Source organism: Bos indicus, chromosome 20 (assembly GCF_029378745.1).
Source record: "Bos indicus isolate NIAB-ARS_2022 breed Sahiwal x Tharparkar chromosome 20, NIAB-ARS_B.indTharparkar_mat_pri_1.0, whole genome shotgun sequence".
In the NCBI taxonomy this organism is placed as follows: domain Eukaryota; kingdom Metazoa; phylum Chordata; class Mammalia; order Artiodactyla; family Bovidae; genus Bos; species Bos indicus.
In genome coordinates, this window is record NC_091779.1 from 39,299,836 (window position 1) to 39,323,957 (window position 24,122).

General features: G+C 44.7%; 1 protein-coding gene across 7 annotated transcripts in view; it reads right to left on the reverse strand.

Moving 5' to 3' along the window:
* RAI14 (retinoic acid induced 14) overlaps nt 1–24,122 on the reverse strand; it is a 162,236-nt gene that overhangs the window by 54,365 nt on the left and 83,749 nt on the right. For 5 of the 7 annotated variants that reach the window (XM_070774777.1, XM_070774779.1, XM_070774780.1 and 2 more), the window contains exon 3: nt 7,890–8,020. In XM_070774777.1, the coding sequence (XP_070630878.1) occupies nt 7,890–8,020 (131 nt within the window). Of the gene's footprint in view, nt 1–7,889; nt 8,021–8,163; nt 8,377–24,122 lie in introns of those variants that run through there. The other 2 variants (XM_019982881.2, XM_019982883.2) reach the window with 2 other exon arrangements.

The window sequence follows — 24,122 nt, forward strand, 5'->3', positions numbered from 1 at the left end:
ACCCATGACACTATTTCCCTATAAACACCTTGTGAATTATATAACTTTAATGTAATTTATGACAAAATTTATCTTTCATTTTAATTTTACTCTGTGCACAAGCATGATATATACATGTATGTGTGGATGGGCTTCCCTGGTAGTTCAGACAGTAAAGAATCTGCCTGCAATGTGGGAGACTGGGTTCAATCCCCGGGTTGGGAGGACCCCTAGGGGAGGGCATGGCAACCCACTCCAGTACTCCTGCCTGGAGAATCCCCATGGACAGAGGAGCCTGGCAGGCTACCACCCATGGGGTCACAAACAGTTGGACACGATTGAGCAACTAAGTGCACGCGCGCGCACACGCACACACACACACGCACACACACACACACACACACACACACACACACACACACACGTGCATGTATGCTAGAAAACATTTCACCTGGGCTCCTTGGGCCTTCCTCAGTCCCCCTGGAACCTGTCATGAGGGAAAACCCATAGGAAGCTTTGGGCTATAAAGCCTGGGGTCTCACTGCAAAGTGACCAGCACCATGGTCCTCAGCTTGGGCTGACCATTCAAGCCACCTGTGTGCTGAAACAACCCCATGCCCAGACTGCACCCCATAGGAATTACACAGGTAGCTCTGAGGGTGATGCCCAGCACTTCTCAAAGCTGTCCAGGAAGCTTCTAATGGGAATTAGGTTGAGAACCACGGATCTAGTTGCCAAGTGGGTCCCTGACCTTGAAGTGCTATGATAAGCTCTGGAGGAAGGGAAGGAAATAATGACCATGGTATTGTTTTTCTTTTCCATTTGGGATGTTACCACTTCCTCTGTCCCCACCACATCCTCCCAACCCATTCTCTCGGGGCCACCTTGCATCACAGGAAGCATTCCTTCACTACTCCAGTGCATCACCACCTCTTCCCATCTTGAACCCCTTACAGTTAGTATGTTATGATTTAGCACTTAATTATTCTCCAGTACTTCCGTTGGTCTTATCTTCTCAGCCAGATGCTGTGCATCTTGTAGGCAAGGACCATATTTTCTCCCTTTTTTTGTTATGTGCTTATGAATGATTTTGGAGCACTTTAATACCTCCCAACTAGAAGCAAACATTTGGGTACATTTGCAAGACAGGAACAGACATTATGTCACTTTCAAAAATGCACTTGACCAGAAGCAGAATAGATATGCTATAAAGAAATTATAGCTTTCAGTTCATCCCTCTGCCAGATATTAACAGGATATAGACAAAACACAGGGTGGTTTTGCCTGGAAGGCGATTTTGCTGAGAAGGAGGCTGCAATTACACATAAAGTATACTGCAGTTTTAGGTAAATGATTGTGAGAGCTGTGAGAGAAGGCAACCAGGTGGTATGACTTGATTTCCAAGACTGATTTCCAAGGGTTTTCAGTTTTGGAAATCTCTTGGTTTTCTCTTCCAGAAAACAGGAAGAGTCAGAAGTACAACAAACCACCGGCCAGAGAAGCCCCTTTTCATATTGATCTGCAGAATTCGAGGACTACCTCCTCTATTTTACATGTAAGTGCCACCAAGTCAAGTTCTTGTTTTCAAAGCCAAAAAGATCAGGTCTTTGAAAGGTGGGCTAAACATGGATGCAGACAACATACATATATATATGTGTGTGTGTATATATATATATATTTGTCTCTATTCACACACGGCTGGGTGGTATTTCTTCAAATACCACAGTCCCAGCAGTGATTTTATTTAGTCTGGTTGTTCCTAAAACAAACACACATAACTTTAATTAAACGCACATCCAAATGTAGGGGAAACAATCTTGAAACAATTAGCTTGTTCTATGGTGAGAGGTTTTAGGGCAATGGCATCTCCCCCTTCCTCACCTCCACCATGGAAAGAGAACAGATGGGCTGAGGGAGGCCAAGCTTGACGCCATAAACACAGCCCGCAGCTGAAGCTCTCTGCCCGGCTCTATTTTGTTCTCTTCTGATCCAAGACATCACCCTTCTTTTACTCTTTGTGAAATGAATTTCAGTTATTTGATTGCTTCCACCCCCTTTTTAACACCTCTTAGATCAGTTTGAGAGGGAAAAAAAAATTCAGACAAGGTTTCTTATCTCTCCCTAAAGGAAATATTCCAGGAAGAACTGAAAAGTCTGAAGAATTACTAAACCACCCATCTGGTTATTGACCTTGGGTTATGGAAGCTTCTGGAGAATGTCAACCGAGATGGCTGCCTCATTCTTGGGACTTTCTGGGTTGTCTGATTCTCTAGGTAGTGAGGGCTGAGTTTGTCTCTACTGAAATTGCACTGGAAGCTGGGAGAGACATGTGTCGGGTTGTGATGTTCACCAGGACAGCTATTTTCCTCTTGAGCCCCATGATAGTTCAACCCTAACAACTTTACCTATGAGATAGTACCAGCAAAAAAGAGTGTTTTCTCCATTAGAACCATGCTGAAAAGTTCACTTACACAAATAGCAGCCAGGTGCCTCTTATATGCCTGGAACAGTGGGAGAAACCAACACCATCACTGAAATCATAGGATCCCTGTCCTCACAGAGCTTCCATGTTGTAAGGGATTTGAGTCATTCAGAAAACACAGATCTTGGAGGCTTCCCTAGCAATCCAGTGGTTAGGACTCTGCACTTCCAATGCAGGAGGCACAGGTTCAATCCCTGGTCAGGCAAGTAATATCCTGCATCCACATGGCATGGCCCCCCAAAAAATATAGATCATATTTAAGCTGTAGAGGCTTTTCTACATCAAGTTTTTCAATCAAGATTCTAGTATTTCCAAGAGAAGACAAAAATTTTTTAAAAGGACTGAGAATATCAGGGAGGAAGGCATCCTGGACTAGAGAACCTGGGGCAAACACCTAAATGGTCTCACAGGAGAGGAAGGCAGGGAGCAGACAGTGCCACCTCCAGCAGAAGAAACAAGTAAGAAAACAGCAAAACAAGGGCAGGGCCACCAGGAGGCCCTTGAAAGTCAAAGTCAGGACTCCAGGCTGTTAGGCAATAGGAAAACCCTGTGCATCACTGAGCAAGATGACAAAATGGGTTATCACAAAAGCTCACTAGAAGACAGGCCTCCAAATTCATTTTGATACAGAGGTATGCATAAATCAAAGGGTAAACCCTAATGAGTGGGCAGAGAACGAGGCCAAGTCCTGTCAAGGACCTAACTTCCAGGTATGTGATCTAGTCTTACCCTTTGGAGACAAATGCAAAACATTCTATACACATCCTCAAACAAATGCAGGCCCTGCAAGCTCCAGGGGGCTGATGGAGCAAGAGTTCTTGAGGGAGGAACACTCTGCATTGGTCCGCCCTGAATTCAGAACTGCTCCTAGGGAGTTCCCCATTCCCCTGACACCAAACCAGATGCACGTGGAAAGAACAGGAACAAGAACAGCAAAGTCTCTATAGGTTGAGGGACATGCACATACACGCAGGTAGGAATGCACAGATTAGACTAACCCAAAGCCAGAAGTGTAGACTTGCAAGGTAAGAATGCTGAAACCAAGGGAACAATGCTGCCTGGAGCTCACTGTTACAGCAGACACTTGGCCTTGCAGAATTACGTGGTACCAAAGGGACAGGCTTTCCTGGTGGCTCAGACAGTAAAGAATCTGCCTGCAATTCAAGAGACCTGGGTTTCATCTCTGGGTCAGGAAGATCCCCTGGAGAAATGAACAGCTACTCACTTCAGTATCCTTGCCTGAAGAATACCATGGACAGAGGAGCCTGGAGGGCTACCGTTCACGGGGTCGCAAAGAGTCAGTCACAACTGAACGACTAACACACACAGAAACAAAGGGACAAGAGAGATGATTTCTAACCCCACAGCACCCCCTCTTCCTTCTCAACACTAAGACCATTAGATTTGAAAGAAAATATGAAGCCAGGTAGATTTAATTCTATGGTGGCTTTGAAAACTAAATTCTTACCATTATCAGTTAATAACTTTAAAAATCAAAAAGGAACAGTCCAACCAGAAAAGTTTAATGTTAGCAGATGATGTCTTATGAAAAATCTTGCACGGAAAAATTAAGTACCTCCTCTCTTCCTTTTGCATAGAGTCTCTCTCGTTTTCTACCTAGGTGTCACTGAAGAGAAAAATGGTGGCTTATAAGTGCAAAGGCAGAGATGTTAGAAATGGCTCAGGGTTAATTCAGGGAGCGATGAATCACATGGACCTTAGTTTTATCATCTTTTAAATGGAGGTGGTGATTTTTTTTTTATAACTTCTGTGTGCATTTCTAGTTGAAAAGAACAGAATGAACTACTGATTCATGCTACAATAAGGATGAACCTTGAAAACATTAAGCTGAAAGAAGCCAGAGACCAAGGGCCTCGTATAGTATGATTCGGTTTATATGAAATATCCAGAACAGGCTGATTCATAAAGACAGAAAGCAGATTAGTGGTCACCAGGAAGAGTGGGAGGGGAGGTTAAGGAGTGTCACTGTTTAATGGGTGTGGGTTTCCTTTCGGGGTGATGAAACATTTCTGGAACTAGTGATGATGATGGTTGTACTGTGAACGTACTTAATGCCATGAAAATGGATACTTTAAAATGGCTAAACTGGTAAGTTTTATGATGTGTATATTTTACAATTAAAAAAGAGAGAGAAGAGAAAATAAATTTGACCATCTGTTCTATACATAAGGAATATCTTATTAACAAAAGGCACAGATTGATCAAGGTGATCATAATTATGGCAAAGCTGCTAATCTAAGTTTTCTTTTTTTTAGTGAGTATTGTCTTGGACGAAACTCTCATGAACAGTTCCCTTCCCTTTCTCTGGGATGGCTATAAAGCTTGTATTGTGCAGACATCTGCAGAGCCAGACTGGGAGGAGGAGGAGCCTAGAAAGCTGTATGGTGGTACATAGAGTAATACAAAGGCACCGGGCCTACTGCTAAAAATCTCAGCACAGGCTTAAGAGGGTGGCCTCTGCCACTGTAGCTCAGAGAGCATGAACTCCAAATGTAGCATCACAAGAAAAGGTTAATTAACTCATCCAACAAATATTTATTGGCTATCTACTATAGGACTTCCCTGGTGGTCCAATGGTTAAGAATTCGCCAATGCAGGGGACACGGGTTCGAACCCTGGTCCGGGAAGACCCCACATGCCAGAGGAACTAAGCCCCTGCACCACAGCTACTAAGCCTGCGCTCTAGAGACTGTGAGCTGCAACTTCTGAGCCCATGTGCCGCAACTACTAAGCCCAGGCATCTAGAGCCTGTACTCCACAACGAGAGAAACCACCACAATGAAAAGCATATGTACCACAACAGAAAGTGGTCTCTGCTCACCACAACTAGAGAAAGCCCGTGCGGCAATGAAGATCCTGTGCAGCCAAAAATAAATAAAATTATTTTAAAAAGAATACTATAAACCAAGCCGCTGGCTAGATAATTCCAGCTGGGAACTGTAAGGTCACAGTCCCTTCTAGCAAGGAAAATATAGTCTAGAGTGCAAGAGACCTAAGAACTAACAGTTACATAAGGTTGAATAGGCAACTGATGCAACACTCAAAGCCAGCCTACTACCCTGACTGGCGAGTCAGGGCTCCCAGGGATATGGCCTTGTGCCCGCACCTGAGACAGGCCTCTGCCAAGAAGAAGTCAAGCTGAGGCTGGGGGGGTGGGGTTCAACTTAGGGTGACTGGCTGAAAGGACAAGCGCATCTCCTACAGAACCAGACCTTGACCTGTGTGAGAACGTGTACCCTCTCCCCTTTATGTGCTGGCTAGCCTGGTTCCTACAGAAAGCTTAGCCCTTTGAGCTTCCTGTGGCTCCTCTATGGGATCACCCTTTTCTGTGGGTGCTGGGAAGACGGGTTAATTTCGGGCTTCCCAGGCGGCGCTAGTGGTAAAGAACATGCCTGCAAATGTAAGAGACATAAGAGATGTGGGTTTGATCCCTGGGTCAGGAAGATCTTCTGGAGGAGGGCATGGCAACCCCCTCCCGCATTCTGCCTGGAGAATCCCACGGACAGAGGAGCCTGGTGGGCTACAGTCTGTGGGGTCGCAAAGAGTCAGACACAAGTGAAGCAACTTAGCACGCAGCATAGCACTTTTAGTGGGACAATTTTCCCTGACAATTTGCCATTTATTCTTGATATCTATGTTTCAATCTACACTCAATCTAATTTCCGGAGAATGGTTCTCTCTGGTTGAATCTACATGGGATACTTTTAAAAATATGAATTCCTGGTCCTCTGCCTAGACCAAATGATTCAGAACATCAGGATGGGCATAGCATCCATATTTTAAAAAGCACCCCAGGGTGGACTTCCCTGGCAGTCTTGTGGCTAAGAATCTACCTTCCAATGCAAGGGACATGAGTTTAACCCCTGGTCGGGGAACTAAGATCCCACAAGAGGTGCAGCAGAATCAAAAACAAAGTTGACAAAAAATAAAAATAAAAGCATCCCAAGAGAGTCTAATGCCAGAGCTGCCAGAATTGAGCAACAGCAATCTAGGACAAGAAAGGAAGGGAGCTGGCTTTATCAAGTGCTTACTGTGGGCTGGGCACTGTGCAGCTTTTTACACCTGGCATCTATGGCTGTAGGTGCCCCTCCTTCATCCTTTTAGAGGTGTTCTGGCCATAAGCGTTATCGCCCCTAGCAAAGGCACTCAACCTTGCAGGGTTAGGAGATCAGAGATATCCCAGTTTCTTTACCCCTTGGGTGGGACAACTCTGAGTGAGTGAGTGAGTGAAGTCGCTCAGTCGTGTCCGACTCTTTGCGACCCCATGGACTGTAGCCCACCAGGCTCCTCCATCCAGGGAATTTTCTAGGCAAGGGTACTGGGACAACTCTGAAGCATACTTTAAACCTGGGATAAGCAAACTAGTTAAATTGTTAGGCTTTGTGGGCCACACAGTCCTTGTCTTAAGACTCAAATCTGCCTTTGCAGTGCAGAAAACAGCCACAAACAATGCTGAATGAATAGGTGTGGCTGCATTCCAACAAAACCGATTTACAAAGGCAGACAGTTGGGCCATAGTTGGCCAATCCCTACTCTAAGTCTAGACAGATTCCCAGAGGTCCTTAGCAGGAATGAGTCTCAGTTGCTCATAGCAGTAACCTGTCAATAACATGCTATAGAGGCTTCATTCCCTTACTGTCCACTTGCTGAGATCACGGGCTATAAAAACTTCTTCCACTCAAATCCAGACCTCACAGCCTGCTTCTGGGGTCACCCAACCAATGTCAGTATCTTGTTTTATTCTCATAACTACCCTGGAGGTTGAATACTGTCGTCTCCACTGCATAGTGAAGAAATTGAGGTGTGAGGACTACACAATCCTAGCTGATAAAAGTCCAGATTAGAAATCTAAAGTCAATAACCTCTCTGTAAGATGACCAGAGTAAGGAAAGACAGAGGATGAGATGGTTGGATGGCATCACTGACTCAATGGACATGAGTTTGAGCAAGCTCCAGGAGATGGTGAAGGACAGGGAAGCCTGGTGTGCTGCAGTCCATGGGGTCGCAAAGAGTCGGACACGACTGAGAGACTGAATAACAAATACTATAAATAATAAGGTTATGAGAATAAAAAAAAAACTTTCTCTTTTACGCTGTTTGAATGAATCTGGGATCAGATTCATTTCCCACCTATCAGTTAGTTGGTTACAAGGCTGGTGCTATTTGTTCTCTGGCAAAATCTTTGGTTACACCAGGAACAAATGTAACCATTCAAGGCAAAACTCAAATGTGTTACTTGGAACTTGGAGAGGAACTAGACTAAAATATCCTCTTACATATTTTAACAACGGGTGGGCGGTGGGGGCAGTACTAGCTGCACTTGCAAAGTTTCCCTAGGGATCCTGAGAATGTCAGAGAACAAGCTGAGAACCCCGAAGCAGCTGTCAGAAGCCAATCTCTAACTTACGCGGTCTTGCCCTCGCTGTCATGCTTGGTGGCACTGGCCCCCTTCTTGCCCAGCAGCGAGGCCACCTTCTCGGCATCTCCATTCTCCACAGCCTGCAGCAGTCGGTCATCATTCTTGTTCCACTCGTTGGTCTGTGGAGCAAAGAGGACACGTAGAGCCAGTAAGTGACAGCAGCCACAGCTATCCTGCCTTCAGGATCCAGAACGTCCCCGCTCTCCACCCTCCCCGTCACTCAAATGAGAACCTGCCCCGCAATGGGCAACTTTAAAAATACCTTTCCCTTCACCATGGAGACACCTAAAAAGGCTGGTTTCCCAAAAGAAAACATCCACAGTTCAATGAAATAGCGGCCGGTCACCAAACTCTGAAACAAAGCAACTTTTTTCAACTGAAATGGGGAAGGTGAAGCAACTTTCAAAGACCAAGAGGCCAGTTTACACATTAGCTTATTTGCGGCTAAACTTGACAGCTGGCACCGCAGAACACTGACCTTTGACCTGGTCCACAGCTCACTGGGCCCATAAAGGGACAGGACCAACCGGCCACCAGCCCAAGGCAGCCTGAGGATTTACACATGCGACGCCCCCATCTACTTTTGCTGTCACTTCTCCCGGCCCGTTTACTGCAGTTTTGAGTTGTATGCTGGTTTTAAGTAGTTGTCTAGGCTTCCAACTCAACAGAATATTACCAGAAACAAAACTTCTTCCTGAACAAGCTATTACACATCAAATGGCCCCGAGCAAAGCGTCCACCTCCACGGACCCTCAGCCCCGAGAGAATAATTCTGCAAATGGCAGTAACAGGAAAGCTTTCAGCAGCACAAAAACTAATTTCTAATCTTATTAAGGGATAGAGAAGACCTTGATATCAGAGCAAAAAGAGCCTTGAGTACTGAGAAGTGTCCAACGTGGAAAGGCAGCAGTGAGCCACTGAAGATTTTAGAGTGGAGAACAAACTCGTGATGGAAGAAGAGTCAACAGGAGGCGTGTGAGGCACGTGGGATTCACAGAGGAGGAAAAGACCCTGGATCACCTCAAAGCCCCTGGGAAACTGCAAGCCCAGCCTGCTTTCCAGACATACCCCCACCGCACCCTTGCTAAGCGTACTTTCTGGCGCTTCCAGGGATGGACACCTCTGCCCTGAAAGGGAATCTTCCTCTCTCCCCAGCACTTTCTACAGACAGGTCTCTAGGGCTGGCTGCTTTCCTGTGACCCTGAAAATAAGAATCACCAGGCAATTCATAGTAAAGACTCTGCCATGGACCACTTCCAGGAAAATGTAGAGGAGACACTGGAGATTTAAAAGTAACAAGAGGGAATCTTTTAAAGGACTGCAGTCTTCCATGGGCTCAGGACACTTTGCATCTCTCTGCACTCATCGAACCAGAAAACCCAGTAAGACTGTGCCTCTCAGAGCAAGGGTGGGGCCAGTAGATGGCCCTAGCACCCCTTCCAACCCTAGCCTAGAGGCAGGGCTTTCAAGAAAGCCACAGGCCACAGAAGAGGTAACCCAGGGCTCGAGTCAGAAGTTTCCTTCTCTGAGAGTCTCAGGGCTGGACATCTTCCATTTCTCAGGACTCTGTCCTTTCCTCATGAAGGGGAAGTCCTCCTTCTCCTTGCCATCACTGAGTGCAAGAACACAGAGAAAGTGCATCCGTCCTCTAGGCTGCATGAAGTCCAGAACACCACATGGGTACTTACATGCTTCAGATATTAAGTCATCCGGAAAAAAAAAAAAAAAACCTGTGTGTGTCTCAGTTTCCCAAGGCTTTGAACTGAATGATCACTGTCCTTGCTCTAAAGCTTAAAAGGTTTAATCTAGAAAATGTCCAAAGCCAAACTCTGCTAGGAATTATTCTAGAATTGCACAGTCTGTGATGACGGAAATGTTCTATATCTGCAACTGTCCCAAAACTGTAGCCACTGGGCCAGTGATTCTCAACCAGGGGTGACTGCCCCTCAAGGGACATTTGGCAATCCTGACATGCAGTTTTGATTGTCATGACTAGGGAGTCCTACCAGCATCTGGTAGGTAGAGGCTGGGGTGATGCTAAACACCTTACAATGCTCGGGATACCCCTCTCCCTGCAACAAGCAACTATCTGGCCTCAACCACCAACCTCACATTAGCCACGTGTGGCTATTGAGCCCTGGAAATGTGGCCAGTGAGACTGAGGAAATGAATTTCAAAATTTAATTTTAGATATCAAGTGCCAGTAGCTAGTGGATATCACATAGAACAGTGCAGCTCAAAACTGTTTAGCAAAGAAAGAATGTGTCTAAGCCAAATTATCCACCATTCTCCTACAATTTACTCACAGAGAAGACAGTGGTTTTATCTTTTATTACAGATCAAGTTTCCTGAGACTTCCCTGGTGGTCTAGCGGTTAAGACTCCACACTGTCAAGACAGGGGGCGTGGGTTTGATCCCCGGTCGGAGAACTAGGGTCCCACATGCCATATGGCCTGGCCAAAAAAATAACAATAATAAAATAAATTCATGTCTTAAAATACTACTTATAAAAAACAAATCAGGCTTCTTATTGAAGGGGAACAGAACAAATACATTGCCCAAGGCACAAGTGTGTGTCAGTAGAATCGCAGGCTTTACTTAATGACGAAATGTAGCAAACACTAAGAGAAAGGATTGCAGCTTACTTTCCTCCAGACTGCACTTTACAAGCCACAACAAAACAAAAAACGTTTACTGAAGCACATTTCCAACCAATTATTCCTATCTACATCATCCCAACTGCTCCATTATTAGTGTTGTCTTTTAAAATCCTTGCCTAACTTAAACTGACCCAATTAAAACTGGATTGGGAAGATCAAAAGGATATTAAATCTCAGAGGACATGATTGAAAGTACTTAAGCAAAGAAAGGCCACATGAAAGGATTTTCCTTCTCAGTGCAACTAAGGCACTCAACTCTTGGTTGAGAAAAATCTGATTGCAGGGGCTCCCTAAAATTAGTTACATGTGCATCTGTTACCGGACACACATTCCTGTGCCCAACACACAGCGAGGCCCAAGAAACTGAAATGTTGGAATCTGGCGCAGAGAATGGTTCATTGCAGGGAGATACAAGGAAAACTCTGAACTCCCTAAAGGCTTCAGCAAAGCATTTCTAAAGGTCAAGTGAGGGAGGGGGTGTTCGAGGGTATGTGATCGGCTCCTGCACAATTCTCTGATTGGCTGATGGGTGGTTAACAGCATCTGTTCTTAGGGCCCAGAAGGTCTGGGGGCTCCGTGCTCCTGATCACCAAGTAGTTCTTCCATTTAGTGGTGGTTTTCTAGCATCTGAAAAACTCAGGAAATGTGTATGAGATACTATTATTTGGGTACTTCAGAGAGGACCCACAGCAGAGGATACAGGGGAGGGGTCTGTCTTGCGGGGTCCCATGGCTTCCTGCTTAGTTACAAAAAAAAAAAAAAAAAAACCATGCTGAGAGCGTGGTTTTGCTGCTGAAGCCATGGAAGAGTTGGGCGCCCACACGCATGTGCACACACACTCCATACATTGCCCCAAGCATTTCTTCTATCTGGCTATTTCTGAATTGTATCATGTACAATAAACTGACACTAGAAAGTGAAGTGCCTTCCTGGGTTCTGTTTGGTATTTCTAGTGAATTGTCAAACCTGGACAAGGGGCTGTGGGAACCCTTGGACTTTACAGCTGGTCAGCGAGACATATGGTTGGCCGAGGACTTGAATCTGGCATCTGAAGTGGGGGCAATCTTGTGGGATTGAGCCCTTTAACCTGTGGAATCAGATGTTAACTCCAGGGCATTAGTGTCAAAACTGAACTGAATTGTTGGACACCCCATTTTTTTCAGGAAAGTTGAAAAACTTTCTTCATATGAAGGACGCCCCACTCTCATATCTGGTATTGTAAGCAGATAGGTTAGGGGATCCCTAGAGAAAGAAATCCAGGAATGGCTTTCTTGACAAAAGAGAAGCCACTCTGTCCTAAGCCATTTTGTGATGAGTCGGCCACAGTGCTTGCCCTTGAACAAGTCTCAGTAATCAGGGAAAACAAGGAATGCAGAAACAGAAAAAGGCAAACAATATGCAGTGACAAAGCAGAGTCCTAGTTCCTCCTCAAGAGATAGACATAATAACAATACATCTTTGAGAAGGGCTTCCCTGGTGGCAGACAGTAAAGAATCTGCCTGCAATGCAGGAGACCTAGGTTCGATCCCTGGCTTGAAAAGGGAATGGCTACCCACTCCAATATTCTTGCCTGGAGAAGTCCATGGACAGAGGAGCCTGGCAGGCTATATAGTTCATGGGTGGCAAAGAGTCAGACACGACTGAGCCACTAACCGACCCACATACCGGCAGGAACTAAGGCCCCCACCCAGGTGGAGGATGAGATGATAATGTTGACCCTCCTGACTTCAATTAACTAAAGCTCGGATTGTGTCGATCTTTACACTCCAATTCTATGCTGAGTTCTCCTCTGCTCAAGCCCCTGCAGGAATATGAATGTTGTTGTTCAGTCATTAGGTCATGTCCAATTCTTTGTGACTCCATGGACTGCATCATGCCAGGCTCCTCTGTCCTCCACTATCTCCTGAAGTCTGCTCAAATTCACGAGTTAGTGATGCCATCCAACCATCTGGTCCTCTGCTGTCCCTTTCTCCTCCTGCTCTTAGTCTTTCCCTGCATCAGGGTCTTTTCTAGTGGAATATGGATGTACCCTTAGCTTATAATTTCCTCCATTTTGCTGTTGGGGAGGCACTGGTTTGGGTGAGATTCCCAGTGTCCCCCTTACTTGCTTCAATAATTAATCCTTCCTTCTCCAGATCTCTGGCTTGGTTGTGTCTATTGGCTCAACACCCACGATAGGTAAAGTGGGAACTTTTGTCATAACATTCCAAAGTAATTCACTCACATTCTGGAATCGAGGAAGACTTCAGGAGCCCACCTTCACATCAGCAAGTCCTCTCTCACCACTTCTCAAGGAACCCCTCTCCCTTATTGGCAATCCCAATAAGGCAGGCTCAGGGCAGACTCAGCTCTGCCTCACACTGGGCTCCTGGCCCCCTAAGAACAGTGTTTTCAACCTCGTACTGGGTTAATCCAACATTAAAAAAAATAATAACAAAATATAAAAAGAAATTTTAAGCATCACATGCATAATATGTAATAAGGCTAAACATTCCATGAAACTTTTAAGTATGTAGTGGGTAGTGATATAAAATATATTTCCTACTGGGGTATCACAATAAAAAATAAATGGACATCACTGCTACAGAGTGCAGTCATCCCATCCCTCCGCCCAGAGAGGGGCAGCCTTCTAAAGCCCAGCGCACACCCTGCAGGCGCTTCCGGCCTTTGCTGGTGACCTCTCTCTCGGCTTCTCCTCCCAAGGGCCTGCCCACTCACCTCCACTGAAGCCTAGAGTCTAGACTGGATGAAATATCACGTCCTGGCTTTTGTGCGCCAGCTCAGCATGTACTCATTTTGTCTCCAGCTCCCTCAAGGCACTGACAACAGCCTTTATTTCTTACCCCCGAGGTGCCGAGTAAATGCTCAGTATCTGCTGACTTTAGTAGGAGTTTCTTCCACAATCTCTAACTTGGGAAATGTTTTTTTCATTTCTAAAACTCTTTCATCCTTTTGCAAAAAAAAAACCTATTTAATCATGTTTCAGATTTTTTTTACACAAGCTAAACAAATCCAGCTCCCTCAACTTTTCTTTCTAAGGCCAATTTTCCAAGATTTTAATCATAGATACACTTCCTCCAAACCTCTTCCCAACCAAGGATCCACACCTCATCAATTCATCAGGGTAAACCCAGTGTCTCCCAGTCACGGGAATGGTCTGGGAACTGGTTAAATACACAGACTCCCCCCAGGCCCCATCCTGGAGGTTCCGGTCTCAGTGAGCTGGTGGGTAGGGCTGGGGAGAGAGCCCTGGACGGATCCAGGTTCAGCGACTGCTCTGATTGCAAGTTTGGGGACAATCAGAACCCATGCTAAGCCTAAGCAGAGAATTTACTTGAAAGAATTTTCTTCCTCCACAAAGTGTTATTAAGGACAAGGATGGGAGAAGAGAAGAATTCTTCACTTTTGCCTCATGGAAGTAAGTATTTCACTTCCTACAAAAGCTTAATAAATATACTAGGCTTTCCCTAGGAGTTGCATGTGGAACCCATGTATAAGACATGTATAAAATGTTAATGAAAGCATTGCTCATAATAGGCAAAATTTACAAATAATCAAATATCCAATAACAGAAGATAAATAAATTACAATACAACCAAGCAATGGAATACAACACAGCAATGAAAGTGAACGAACTACAACCGCACGCAACAGCAGGGACAGACAGTTAAAACGATACTGGTGAAAGTAGCTGCCCTCGGGGCTCAGCTGGTAAAATTCTGCCTGCAGTGCGGGAGACCTGGGTTAGAACCCTGGGTTGGGAAGATCTCCTGGAAAAGGGAAAGGCTACCCACTCTAGTATTCTGGCCTGGAGAATTCCATGGGCTGTATAGTCCATGGGGTCGCAAAGAGTCAGACACAACTTTCACTAATTAAGCAAAACACCAAAGAACATGATAGTATGACTGTGTGTGTATAAAGATAAAAATAGGAAAAATGGATCCATATTGTTTAATGGTACATATATATAAAGATGGTAAAACCATAAAGAAAAGCACAAGGTTATCATAGAGGTCAAGATAGTAGTTTGGGTAGAGGCATGGCATCTGAAAAAAGGGACATCTTCTAGAGTCTGGCTCAATTTCCTGACCTGGTTATAGTGCCTCTTGCAGATGTTCACTGGGCTTCCCAGATGATAGTGGTAAAAAACCTGTCTGTCAATGCAGGAGATGTAAGAGACCCGAGACATACAGGTTTGATCCCTGCGTCAGAAAGATTCCCTGGAGGAGGGCATGGCAACTCACTCCAGTATTTTTGTCTGGAGAATCCCATGAACAGAGGAGACTGGTGGGCAACAGTCCATGGGATCACAGTCAGACACAACTGAAGCGACACAGCATGCAGCATGCACAGATGTTCACTAAAGGCTACATTCTCGTTTATTGCACTTTTCTCTATATGTGATTTATTTCACACACACACCCAGAGTTTAGAAAGAAGACTTGTGGTTCATTTTCTGGTCAAACCAACACCAGATCAAATGCCTTTGGAAGGTTTGCATTCTTAACTTGCTGTCTTCTTGTCTCTACACTGAACAGAGCCTGCTGTCAAAATACAGTTGTTAGGAGGCCACACAAACCTCCAGGAGAATCTGATAAACATATGGACTTTACTAAGGATAATGCACAAATACACAAATGTTTGCATTCAAAAGAGGGTTCTCCAGCTAAAATCCCTACCCCCAGCCCATCCATAAGCCCAAATTAAGAATTCCTGGCATAGAGAAAGATACGCTTCAGATTTTTAGTGCTTCTGAGTTGAAATTCCAGCACCAAAACCTCCCATTTAGGTGGTATGGAGCAGGTCATTCACATCTGAGTCTCTCTATTCCTATGAGTAAACTGGAAGGAATTCTACCTGGTTATACAATGTAGTTGTTTAGTCGCTAAACAACTTATGACCAGGTGGACTATAGTCTGCCAGGCTCCTCTGTCCATGGGATTTCTCCAGAAGAGAATACTGGAGTGGGTAGCCATTCCTTTCTCCAGGGGATCTTCCCAACCAAGGTGTTAAACCCATGTCTCCTGCACTGGCAGGAGGATTCCTTACCGCTCAGCCTAATATAAAGGGCCTGGCACATATAAGACACCAAAAAAAAAAAAATGGTGATTATGATTAGGCTTGAATTAGATGATCTGCACTGTTCCATTTTTGGTTTATGCTCTGAGTCTTTCAAAATGTACAAATTAGTAAGGATGGTTCACAACCCCTTCAAAGGCAGTCAAAGCCTTAAATTTGCAAATTTTTTACTATGCTCCTTAAACACACACACACACACATTTTAAAGGGCTCTAGAGAAGACATTCGCAGACATGAAATTAACTATTTTAGTGACTGTGGCTCACTTCTCCAGGAGACTGTTTAAACAGACACTATTTCAACAGAGCACGCTGGGCCCCATTTGCAAGTTCAGGAAGCCATATGTTACGCTCCGGAGACATGTGTAATGTGTCAGCTATGAAGGGCAGCATGTGGGAAAGGCAGACCTTACCTTCCATGTGGGCTCCAAACATTCCTGCTAATATATCACATAGGGGATTTTCAATGGCTGGCCTGTAACTGTCCTATTCATCAAATCATTTTCAAATGACACTCACTTACTTAAGAGCTTTTCCTTCAAGCTTGGCCTTTTGAAAGTCTAACGTGCCTCCTGCCAGGATAGCAGAGACCCTGTCAACCGTATGATGAACACTGGGCTTTGGCAACTGGCAGCGTCTGCCCCTGGCCAGACATGGCATCACCTTCTTTTATTTTGGTTTAATCACTGGGAACTGAAAAACCAGTGGAAACTGAGTGGTCACAGGCATCAGGCTAGTGGGCAGGTTCAAGTTTTGTAATATACCAGCCCAAACCAAAATAATCCAGTGGCACAGTGATCCAGGCAGAGAAAGTTTCTTTGACTTCCTTTAGGAAAAATGCTGAAAACCCTAAGGATCAAACACTTGCATAGCTCCTGTTGGATGGAGCTTGAGCAGCCATCTGGAGAAGTCTATTTAAGAGATTATCTTTGGAAAGACAGCATTTCTCTCTCTAGTTTATGGAAAGGAGACTGTTTTGCCAAAACAATCAGTTAGGCTAAAATGAAGAGTAGACAAAGGAGACACCGTTTTCACCACTGGGTAGGCCTCAGATTCATACCATCCGAGAAGAAAAAAAGAACATAGTTCTTATTTTAAGAAAGAGGACAAGGAGCTGACATACTTTAAGCCAGATGATATTTTTCCCTATTGACTGTACCAGTCAGTAATTATTAGATATCTACCAGCTAGGTGTGCTAAGGTGCTTAGTCGCTCAGTCGTGTCCGACTCTTTGTGACCCTATGGACTGCAGCCTGCCAAGCTTCTCTATCCGTGGAATTCTCTAGACAAGAATACTGGAGTTGAGTAGCCATTTCCTTCTCCAGGGGATCTTCTCCACTCTACAGATCTTACATTCATGTATTTGTTCTTTCAATCATTCATACTCTTTTACATGATTGGTATAGTCTTTACTGAACTTTCTATATATTGAGACAAAATATAGAAATATGAGAAATATGTCAACAATATGAAACAAGACATTAGAGTGAAAAAGGGAGTAAAATTGGAAATCAGTCCAATAAAAGAGAGGGACAACTTTCAGCTGGGGCGGGAAGGCTATTTGACTGGATGATAAACTAGACTCTGTGATGAGCAATATTTACATTAATGGAGAGAAGACACAACAATTGAAAAATGCAAGATGTATTTAGAAGAGAGTGTAAATAGTGAGCTGATCCAAGTGAGGCCTTACAAGACTGTCCTTTTTAGCGTGCATGGAAAACCCAGGAAATTACTAATACACCAGGACTTTAAAATCTCACCATCCTCCTGTCTAACAAACCCAGCAGTGTCATAAAGAGCCTTCTATATAATGTTAGTTACTTCGGACCAAAACATAAGTTAATCTAAAATGAGTTTCCCTCTCCCCACATTTTTATGTCAGATTATTCACACATGCAGGTTATGGTGTGTCTGCAAATCACTCTGAAATCTGTCAGCTTCCCTTTAGCAGACTGTGTTATGTGATTCCACATAAACGATGAATGCTATGACATGGACATAACACATTACCATAAACACCTCCATCCAGAAACAGGCTGGTCCCTCCACCTGACCCACTTCACAGATCCCCCTGTTCATTTCTGCCCGCCCCTCACTCACTGCTCATCACTGGACCAGGTCACTTTCCCTTGCTGGGCTCTCCTGTGCTTCTCTTCCATAGCATTTGACACAACTGTAATTAAACAGTATTCCTAAAATATCTTTAAAGGTCTGTCAACTCTCACTGGACTATGAGTTCAATCCAGTCCAATGGCCAATGGCCGGCCAATGACCAGGATCTGTCTTGTCTGTCATAAAGCCTTGGCCCCTGGCCCACTGTTGCCAGATGGTAGGGGCTCAATTCAGAGCTGGTCCTTCACCAGCTTTGTTTTTCTCCCTTTTACTTTGGGAGACACTACTGATTAACCCCTCCTCCTTTGATGCCTTTGTCTTAGTCCCAAAGGTACATAAAGGCTCCATGCTCCTATAAAATGCGTTCCTTTGACTATGCTGCTGCTGCTGCTAAGTCACTTCAGTCGTGTCCAACTCTGTGCGACCCCATAGACGGCAGCCCACCGGGCTCCTCCGTCCCTGGGATTCTCCAGGCAAGAACACTGGAGTGGGTTGCCATTTCCTTCTCCAATGCATGAAAGTTGAAGAGTGAAAGTGAAGTCGCTCAGTCGTGTCCGACTCTTAGTGACCCCATGGACTGCAGCCCACCAGGCTCCTCGATCCATGGGATTTTCCAGCCAAGAGTACTAGAGTGGGTCGCCATTGCCTTCTCCATTGACTATGCTAGCTAGTGTTAAAAACATTATTCTAGACTTCAAAATCATGTCACATGAGGTAAAAACAGTCTCATGGGAACAGACAAAAGCCTGGAAATAGGTCAAACCAATTTTACCCTTCAGGGAGAAAAATGGTTCCATCCAATTCAACTGGGCTCAAGCACTCATTTATTTTATTTACATACATCAACCCAGTGTGTGTGTGTGTGTGTGTGTGTGTGTGTGTATGCATGTGTGCACGCTACTATGCAAAGCCCTAGGGATGAAAAGATGGATATGAAGTAATATTGACCCTGAAGATGGTTCCATCCAATTCATTTGGGCTCTGGCACTCATTTATTTACATAGATCAACTCAGTGTGTGTGTCTGTGTGTGTTACTACACAAAGCCCTAGGGATAAAAAAATGGACATGAGTAATGTTGACCCTGAAGAAATTGACATACTTCTGAGGACAGAAACACACACAATAACTTCATCATCTGTCAGTGCTCGGCCAGTGATGTGAATTGAATCCTATCAAAGCCCACAGGGAATACTATTACTACCCAAACAGCTAAAACCATATAGCTCTAAGAACTGTACTATAGTTCCTGCTTAATATTACATAATTGCAATTACATACAGTGTTACATAATATTACATAAATGCTTCCCTGGTGACTCAGGTGGTAAAGAATTTGCCTGCAATGGGAGAGATGTGGGTTCAATCCCTGGATCAGGAAGATCCCCTGGAGAAGAGAATGGCTACCCACTCCAGTATTCTTACCTGGAGAATCCCATAGACAGGAACCTGATGGGTTACAGTCCATGGGATCACAGAGTTGGACACGACTGAGCAACTAACACTTTCACTTTTCAACATGACCTAAGGATATAAATACAATTTAATATTAACAATAACCCTATGAGGCAAGTACCATCCTGAGTTCACTTCAGATGAGGAAACGGGCACAGAGAAGCTAAGAAACATGTAAAGTTATTATTGGTTCTCTCAAGAGAAGAAAGCTAAAAGCAGTTCAATTTAAAGAAAATGGATGCACTTTTCAGGATGAGCAAGATTTAAGTGTGTTTACAGACTGAGGCAAGCACAGAGGTCCATGGAGAAAGGAGGAATGAAAAATATAAGGACGGAGTGGGCAGAAGAGAGGATTCAACTCAGGCACAAAGCTGATCTGTGAATTAGAGTCGTGTTAAGACAGAAGGGTGGAAGAGGAAGGTGGTCAGAGTCACGGTAGTAGAGAAGATGTCAATTCATGTTTTACAGCTTCTGTTTGCTCGGGGAGGCAGGCGGTAAAGGAGGCTGAGTCAGTGGGGGGCTAAGGAGCTTGAAAAATGTTCCCAGTAGCAAATGTTCCCAATAGCTCCTGGGGGAATGAGAAAGGAAACCCAGCTGAAATGAGTAAAGGGGTTTTCAAGCAGCCCTGAAGGTCCAGCTGAGAGTAAGAATTATAACTCCATAAAGAAACCATTTAGTGGAGTCGTATGATTTTTCACCAGAAGCATTAGGTAGGATGGGAGCAGAGGGTGGGTAGCTTGATCCATGCCCGGAGACTGGGAAGACAGAGAAAGCAGAGATTCCAGGGTCAAGAGGACAGGAGGTGCCAGTGAACAGGTATTTGAAATGACCGTGGGATCGGGACAGATAAGGGTAAGGTCCAGGGCACAGTGCTACAGACCAGAGGCAGGTTATTGGGTGGGTCATTTAGATGAATGTCAGAGTTTCCACCATGACGGCAGAACGGAAAAACAGAAGCTGGTAGCCAGATTCCTGGAGAAACAGCCCCTAAAAGATAGTAAGAAAGTGAGATGAGGGTGGCCCAGCATAACCAAGAAGAGAAGGGGGTGATGGGGGTGTCGGGCAAAGGGATCAAGTCTATATTTTAAAGAAATGGCTTCCTGGGACTTATGAGTTTCTACTACATACTAGTCCTCCCTGGATGCTCTAAAGAATTGCTTTCATTTCAGTCTAAGCACCTGTACTGCCTTGAATCGTGTCCCTACAAAATCCATGTCCCTCTGCCCAACCCTAGAGTATGACAATTATTTAAGCTTCAGTTGTTAACTTTTCTTTGGTTGCACTGGGTCTTTGCTGCTGTGTGCAGGCTTTCGCTAGTTGCGGCGAGCAGGGGATACTCTTCATTGTGATGCACGGGCTTCCATTGCTGTGGCTCCTCTTCTTGCGGAGCACAGACTCTAGGTGTGTGGGCTTCAGGAGTTGTGGTCTAGGTTCTGTAATTGTGGCATACACACTTAGCTGCCCTTGGCATACGGAATCTTCCCAGACTAGGGATTGAACTCCTGTGCCTGGCATTGGCAGGCAATGGATTCCTATCCACTGGACCACCAGGGAAGTCCTGACCTTCTTTTGAAAGAGAGCTTTTGCAGGCTCCAAGCTCCTGACTGATGTCCCTACAAGGAGAGAGAGATGAAGACATGGAGGAAACAGGAAGAAGGCCATGTGATAACAGAGACAGAGACTGGAGTGATGCCATTAAACAAAGAATGCTGGCAACCATCAGAATCTAGAAGAGGTAAGAATTCTCCCCTAGAATCTTTGGAGGGAGTATAGGCCTGTCGACACCTTAATTACAGATCTTACTTACAGATCTACCAGACCTGTAGTAGAAGCCCACAGATATGGGCTTCTAGCCTCCAATCTGTGAGGGGAACACATTTGTTGTTTTAAGCTGCTTGGTTTATGGCAGTTCATGGCAGTTCTAGGAAATTAACACACCATCCAATCAGGTTCCTATTATTATCCTCATTTTACTGATGAGAAAACGGATGATCAGCAAACATACGTATGTTGGCCAAACTCACAAGGCCAGAAAAAGTGGAGAATCAGGATTCAAACCCCAGACCTCTGGGTCTTTTCCACTGTACAGTCCTGTTCTTCTCATATGCTCACTGCACTGGAGAAAACCAGGAAGAACAAAGAGGGTGGCATGGTGGGCCACATGCAGCAGAGGGACAGACCTCAGTCTGGAGGCACTGAGACTGGAAACTCTGAGCTTTAAGTCTCTTTAGAAGCAGGAACTCCCCAAAAGCAAACTTGTTATGATACATGAACTTTACAGACAAAAGCATTTAAAGTATGGTTTTATTCATAAGCATGTTCAAAGTAAGGCCTCTTTGAACAGTAAGCTCATATCAGTTCAGTTCAGTCATTCAGTAGTGTCTGACTCTCTGTGACCCCACGGACTGCAGCACACCAGGCTTCCTTGTCCATCACCAACTCCCGGAGCTTGCTCAAACTCATGTCCATCGATTTGGTGATGCCATCCAACCATCTAATCCTGTCATCCCCTTCTCCTCCTGCCTTCAGTCTTTCCCAGCATCAGGGTCTTTTCCAATGAGTCAGTTCTTCCCATCAGGTGGCTAAAGTATTAAAGCTTCAGCTTTGGCATCAGTCCTTCCAATGAATATTCAGGACTGATTTCCTTTAGGATGGACTGGTTGGATCTCCTTGCAGTCCAAGGGACTCTCAGGAGTTTTCTTCAACACCACAGTTCAAAAGAATCAATTCTTCAGCACTCAGCTTTCTTTATGGTCCAATTCTCACATCCATACGTGACCACTAGAAAAACCATAGCTTTGACTAGACAGACCTTTGTCAGCAAGGTAACATCTCTGCTTTTTAATATGTTGTCTAGGTTTGTCATGGGAGAAAGCAATGGCACCCCACTCCAGTACTATTGCCCGGAAAATCCCATGGATGGAGGAGCCTGGTAGGCTGCAGTCCATGGGGTCGCTAAAAGTCAGACACAACTGAGCAACTTCACTTTCACTTTCCACTTTCATGCATTGGAGAAGGAAATGGCAATCCACTCCAGTGTTCTTGCCTGGAGAATCCCAGGGACGGGGGAGCCTGGTGGGCTGCCGTCTATGGGCTCGCACAGAGTCGGACACGACTGAAGCGACGCAGCAGCAGCAGCGGGTTTCTTATAGCTTTTCTTCTAAGGAGCAAGCGTCTTTTCATTTCATGGCTGCAGTCACCATCTGCAATGATTTTGGAACCCCCCAAAAATAAAGTCTGCCACTGTTTCCATTGTTTCCCTATCTACTTGCCATGAAGTAATGGGATCGGATGCCATGACCTTAGTTTTTTGATGAGTTTTGAGCCAGCTTTTTCACTCTCCTCTTTCACTTTCATCAACAGGCTCTTTAGTTCCTCTTCACGTTCTGCCATAAGGGTGGTGTCATCTGCATATCTGAGGTTATTGATATTTCTCCTGGAAACCTTGATTCCAGCTTGTGCTTCATTCAGTTCAGCATTTCACATGATGTACTCTGCATATAAATTAAGCAAGGTGACAATATACAGCCTTGATATATTCCTTTCTCAGTTTAGAACCAGCCAGTTGTTCCATGTCCGGTTCTACCTGTTGCTTCTTGACCTGCATACAGATTTCTCAGGACACATGTAAGGTGGTCTGGTATTCCCAATTCTTGAAGAATTTTCCATAGTTTCTTGTGATCCACACAGTCAAAGGCTTTAGTGTAGTCAATGAAGCTGAAGTAGATGTTTTTTCCTGGAATTTTATTGCTTTTTCTATGATCCAACGGATGTTGGTAATTTGATCTCTGGTTCCTCTCCTTTTCTAAATCCAGCTTGAACATCTGGAAGTTCTCGATTCATGTACTGTTGAAGCCTTGCTTGGAGAATTTTGAGTATTACTTTGCTAGCGTGTGAGATGAGTGCAATTGTGCAGTAGTTTGAACATTCTTTGGCACTGTATACATATTTATGATTCATATACAAATAAGATTTGATTTAATCAAATAATATTAATTGCCTAAAGGGTGATATATGTGTAACAGCGAACATCTTAAGGCCTGAGCAAGACTTTATTTCCACACAGACAGGACACTTGGGGACATGTCTGGCTATAATCCAAGCACAAACCACAGGTATTTTTGGCCTCAACTTGAGCATAACAGACAGACACAACTCCTGAGATTTGCTCTTTACCCAAGGGACACAATATAGATTTCACATGAAGTATCCAGATGAAATGACTTCATCCACACATTGTTAAGCCAAATGCCTGAATGCACGGTCAGTGTCTAAGTGGTCAAAGAAAAGGACCAGGGTGGTCCCTTGCCCTCATCAAGCCCAGGCATCATACCCTTTATAGATGTTAAATGAAGACCAAGGGACAAAATAAGAGCTAAAGAAATCTATGAGCAAAGGAAACAGTCCCTGGAGTTACAAATTCTATCAGATCTGACTTCTCTGTATCTTCTGCTGCCCCTTCTCCACCCCTGCACTTGTCTTCCCCTCTCTCAACTCTCCCTTCTAGAACCAGCCAGTTCAACCAGTGAAAGCTGGACTCCTCAATGGGGCAGGTGTCCACCTAGGACTACAGTTATCTCCATTGCCAATGGTTCATTTTCTTGTTCTGAGACTCAGAGAATATTTGAGGATCCCAAGTTCAGGGTGGGAGGCCAAGGCAGCTCCCCCTACTTACTGTCCCCTAACCCTAGCCATGTGCAAGTCACAGGTGACTACCATGCATCAAATAATGTCCCCTGTTCATATCCATCTAGAATCTCAGAGTGTGACCTTAATTGAAATAGGATTTTGAGATATCCCAAATCCAATGACTGGTATCCTTATAAGAAGTGAAGGCATAGACACGGGCAAGAAGGCCAGGTGAAGGCAGTGAGTGGGAGGCAGAGGTTAAAGTACTGTGTCCACAAGCTGAGGG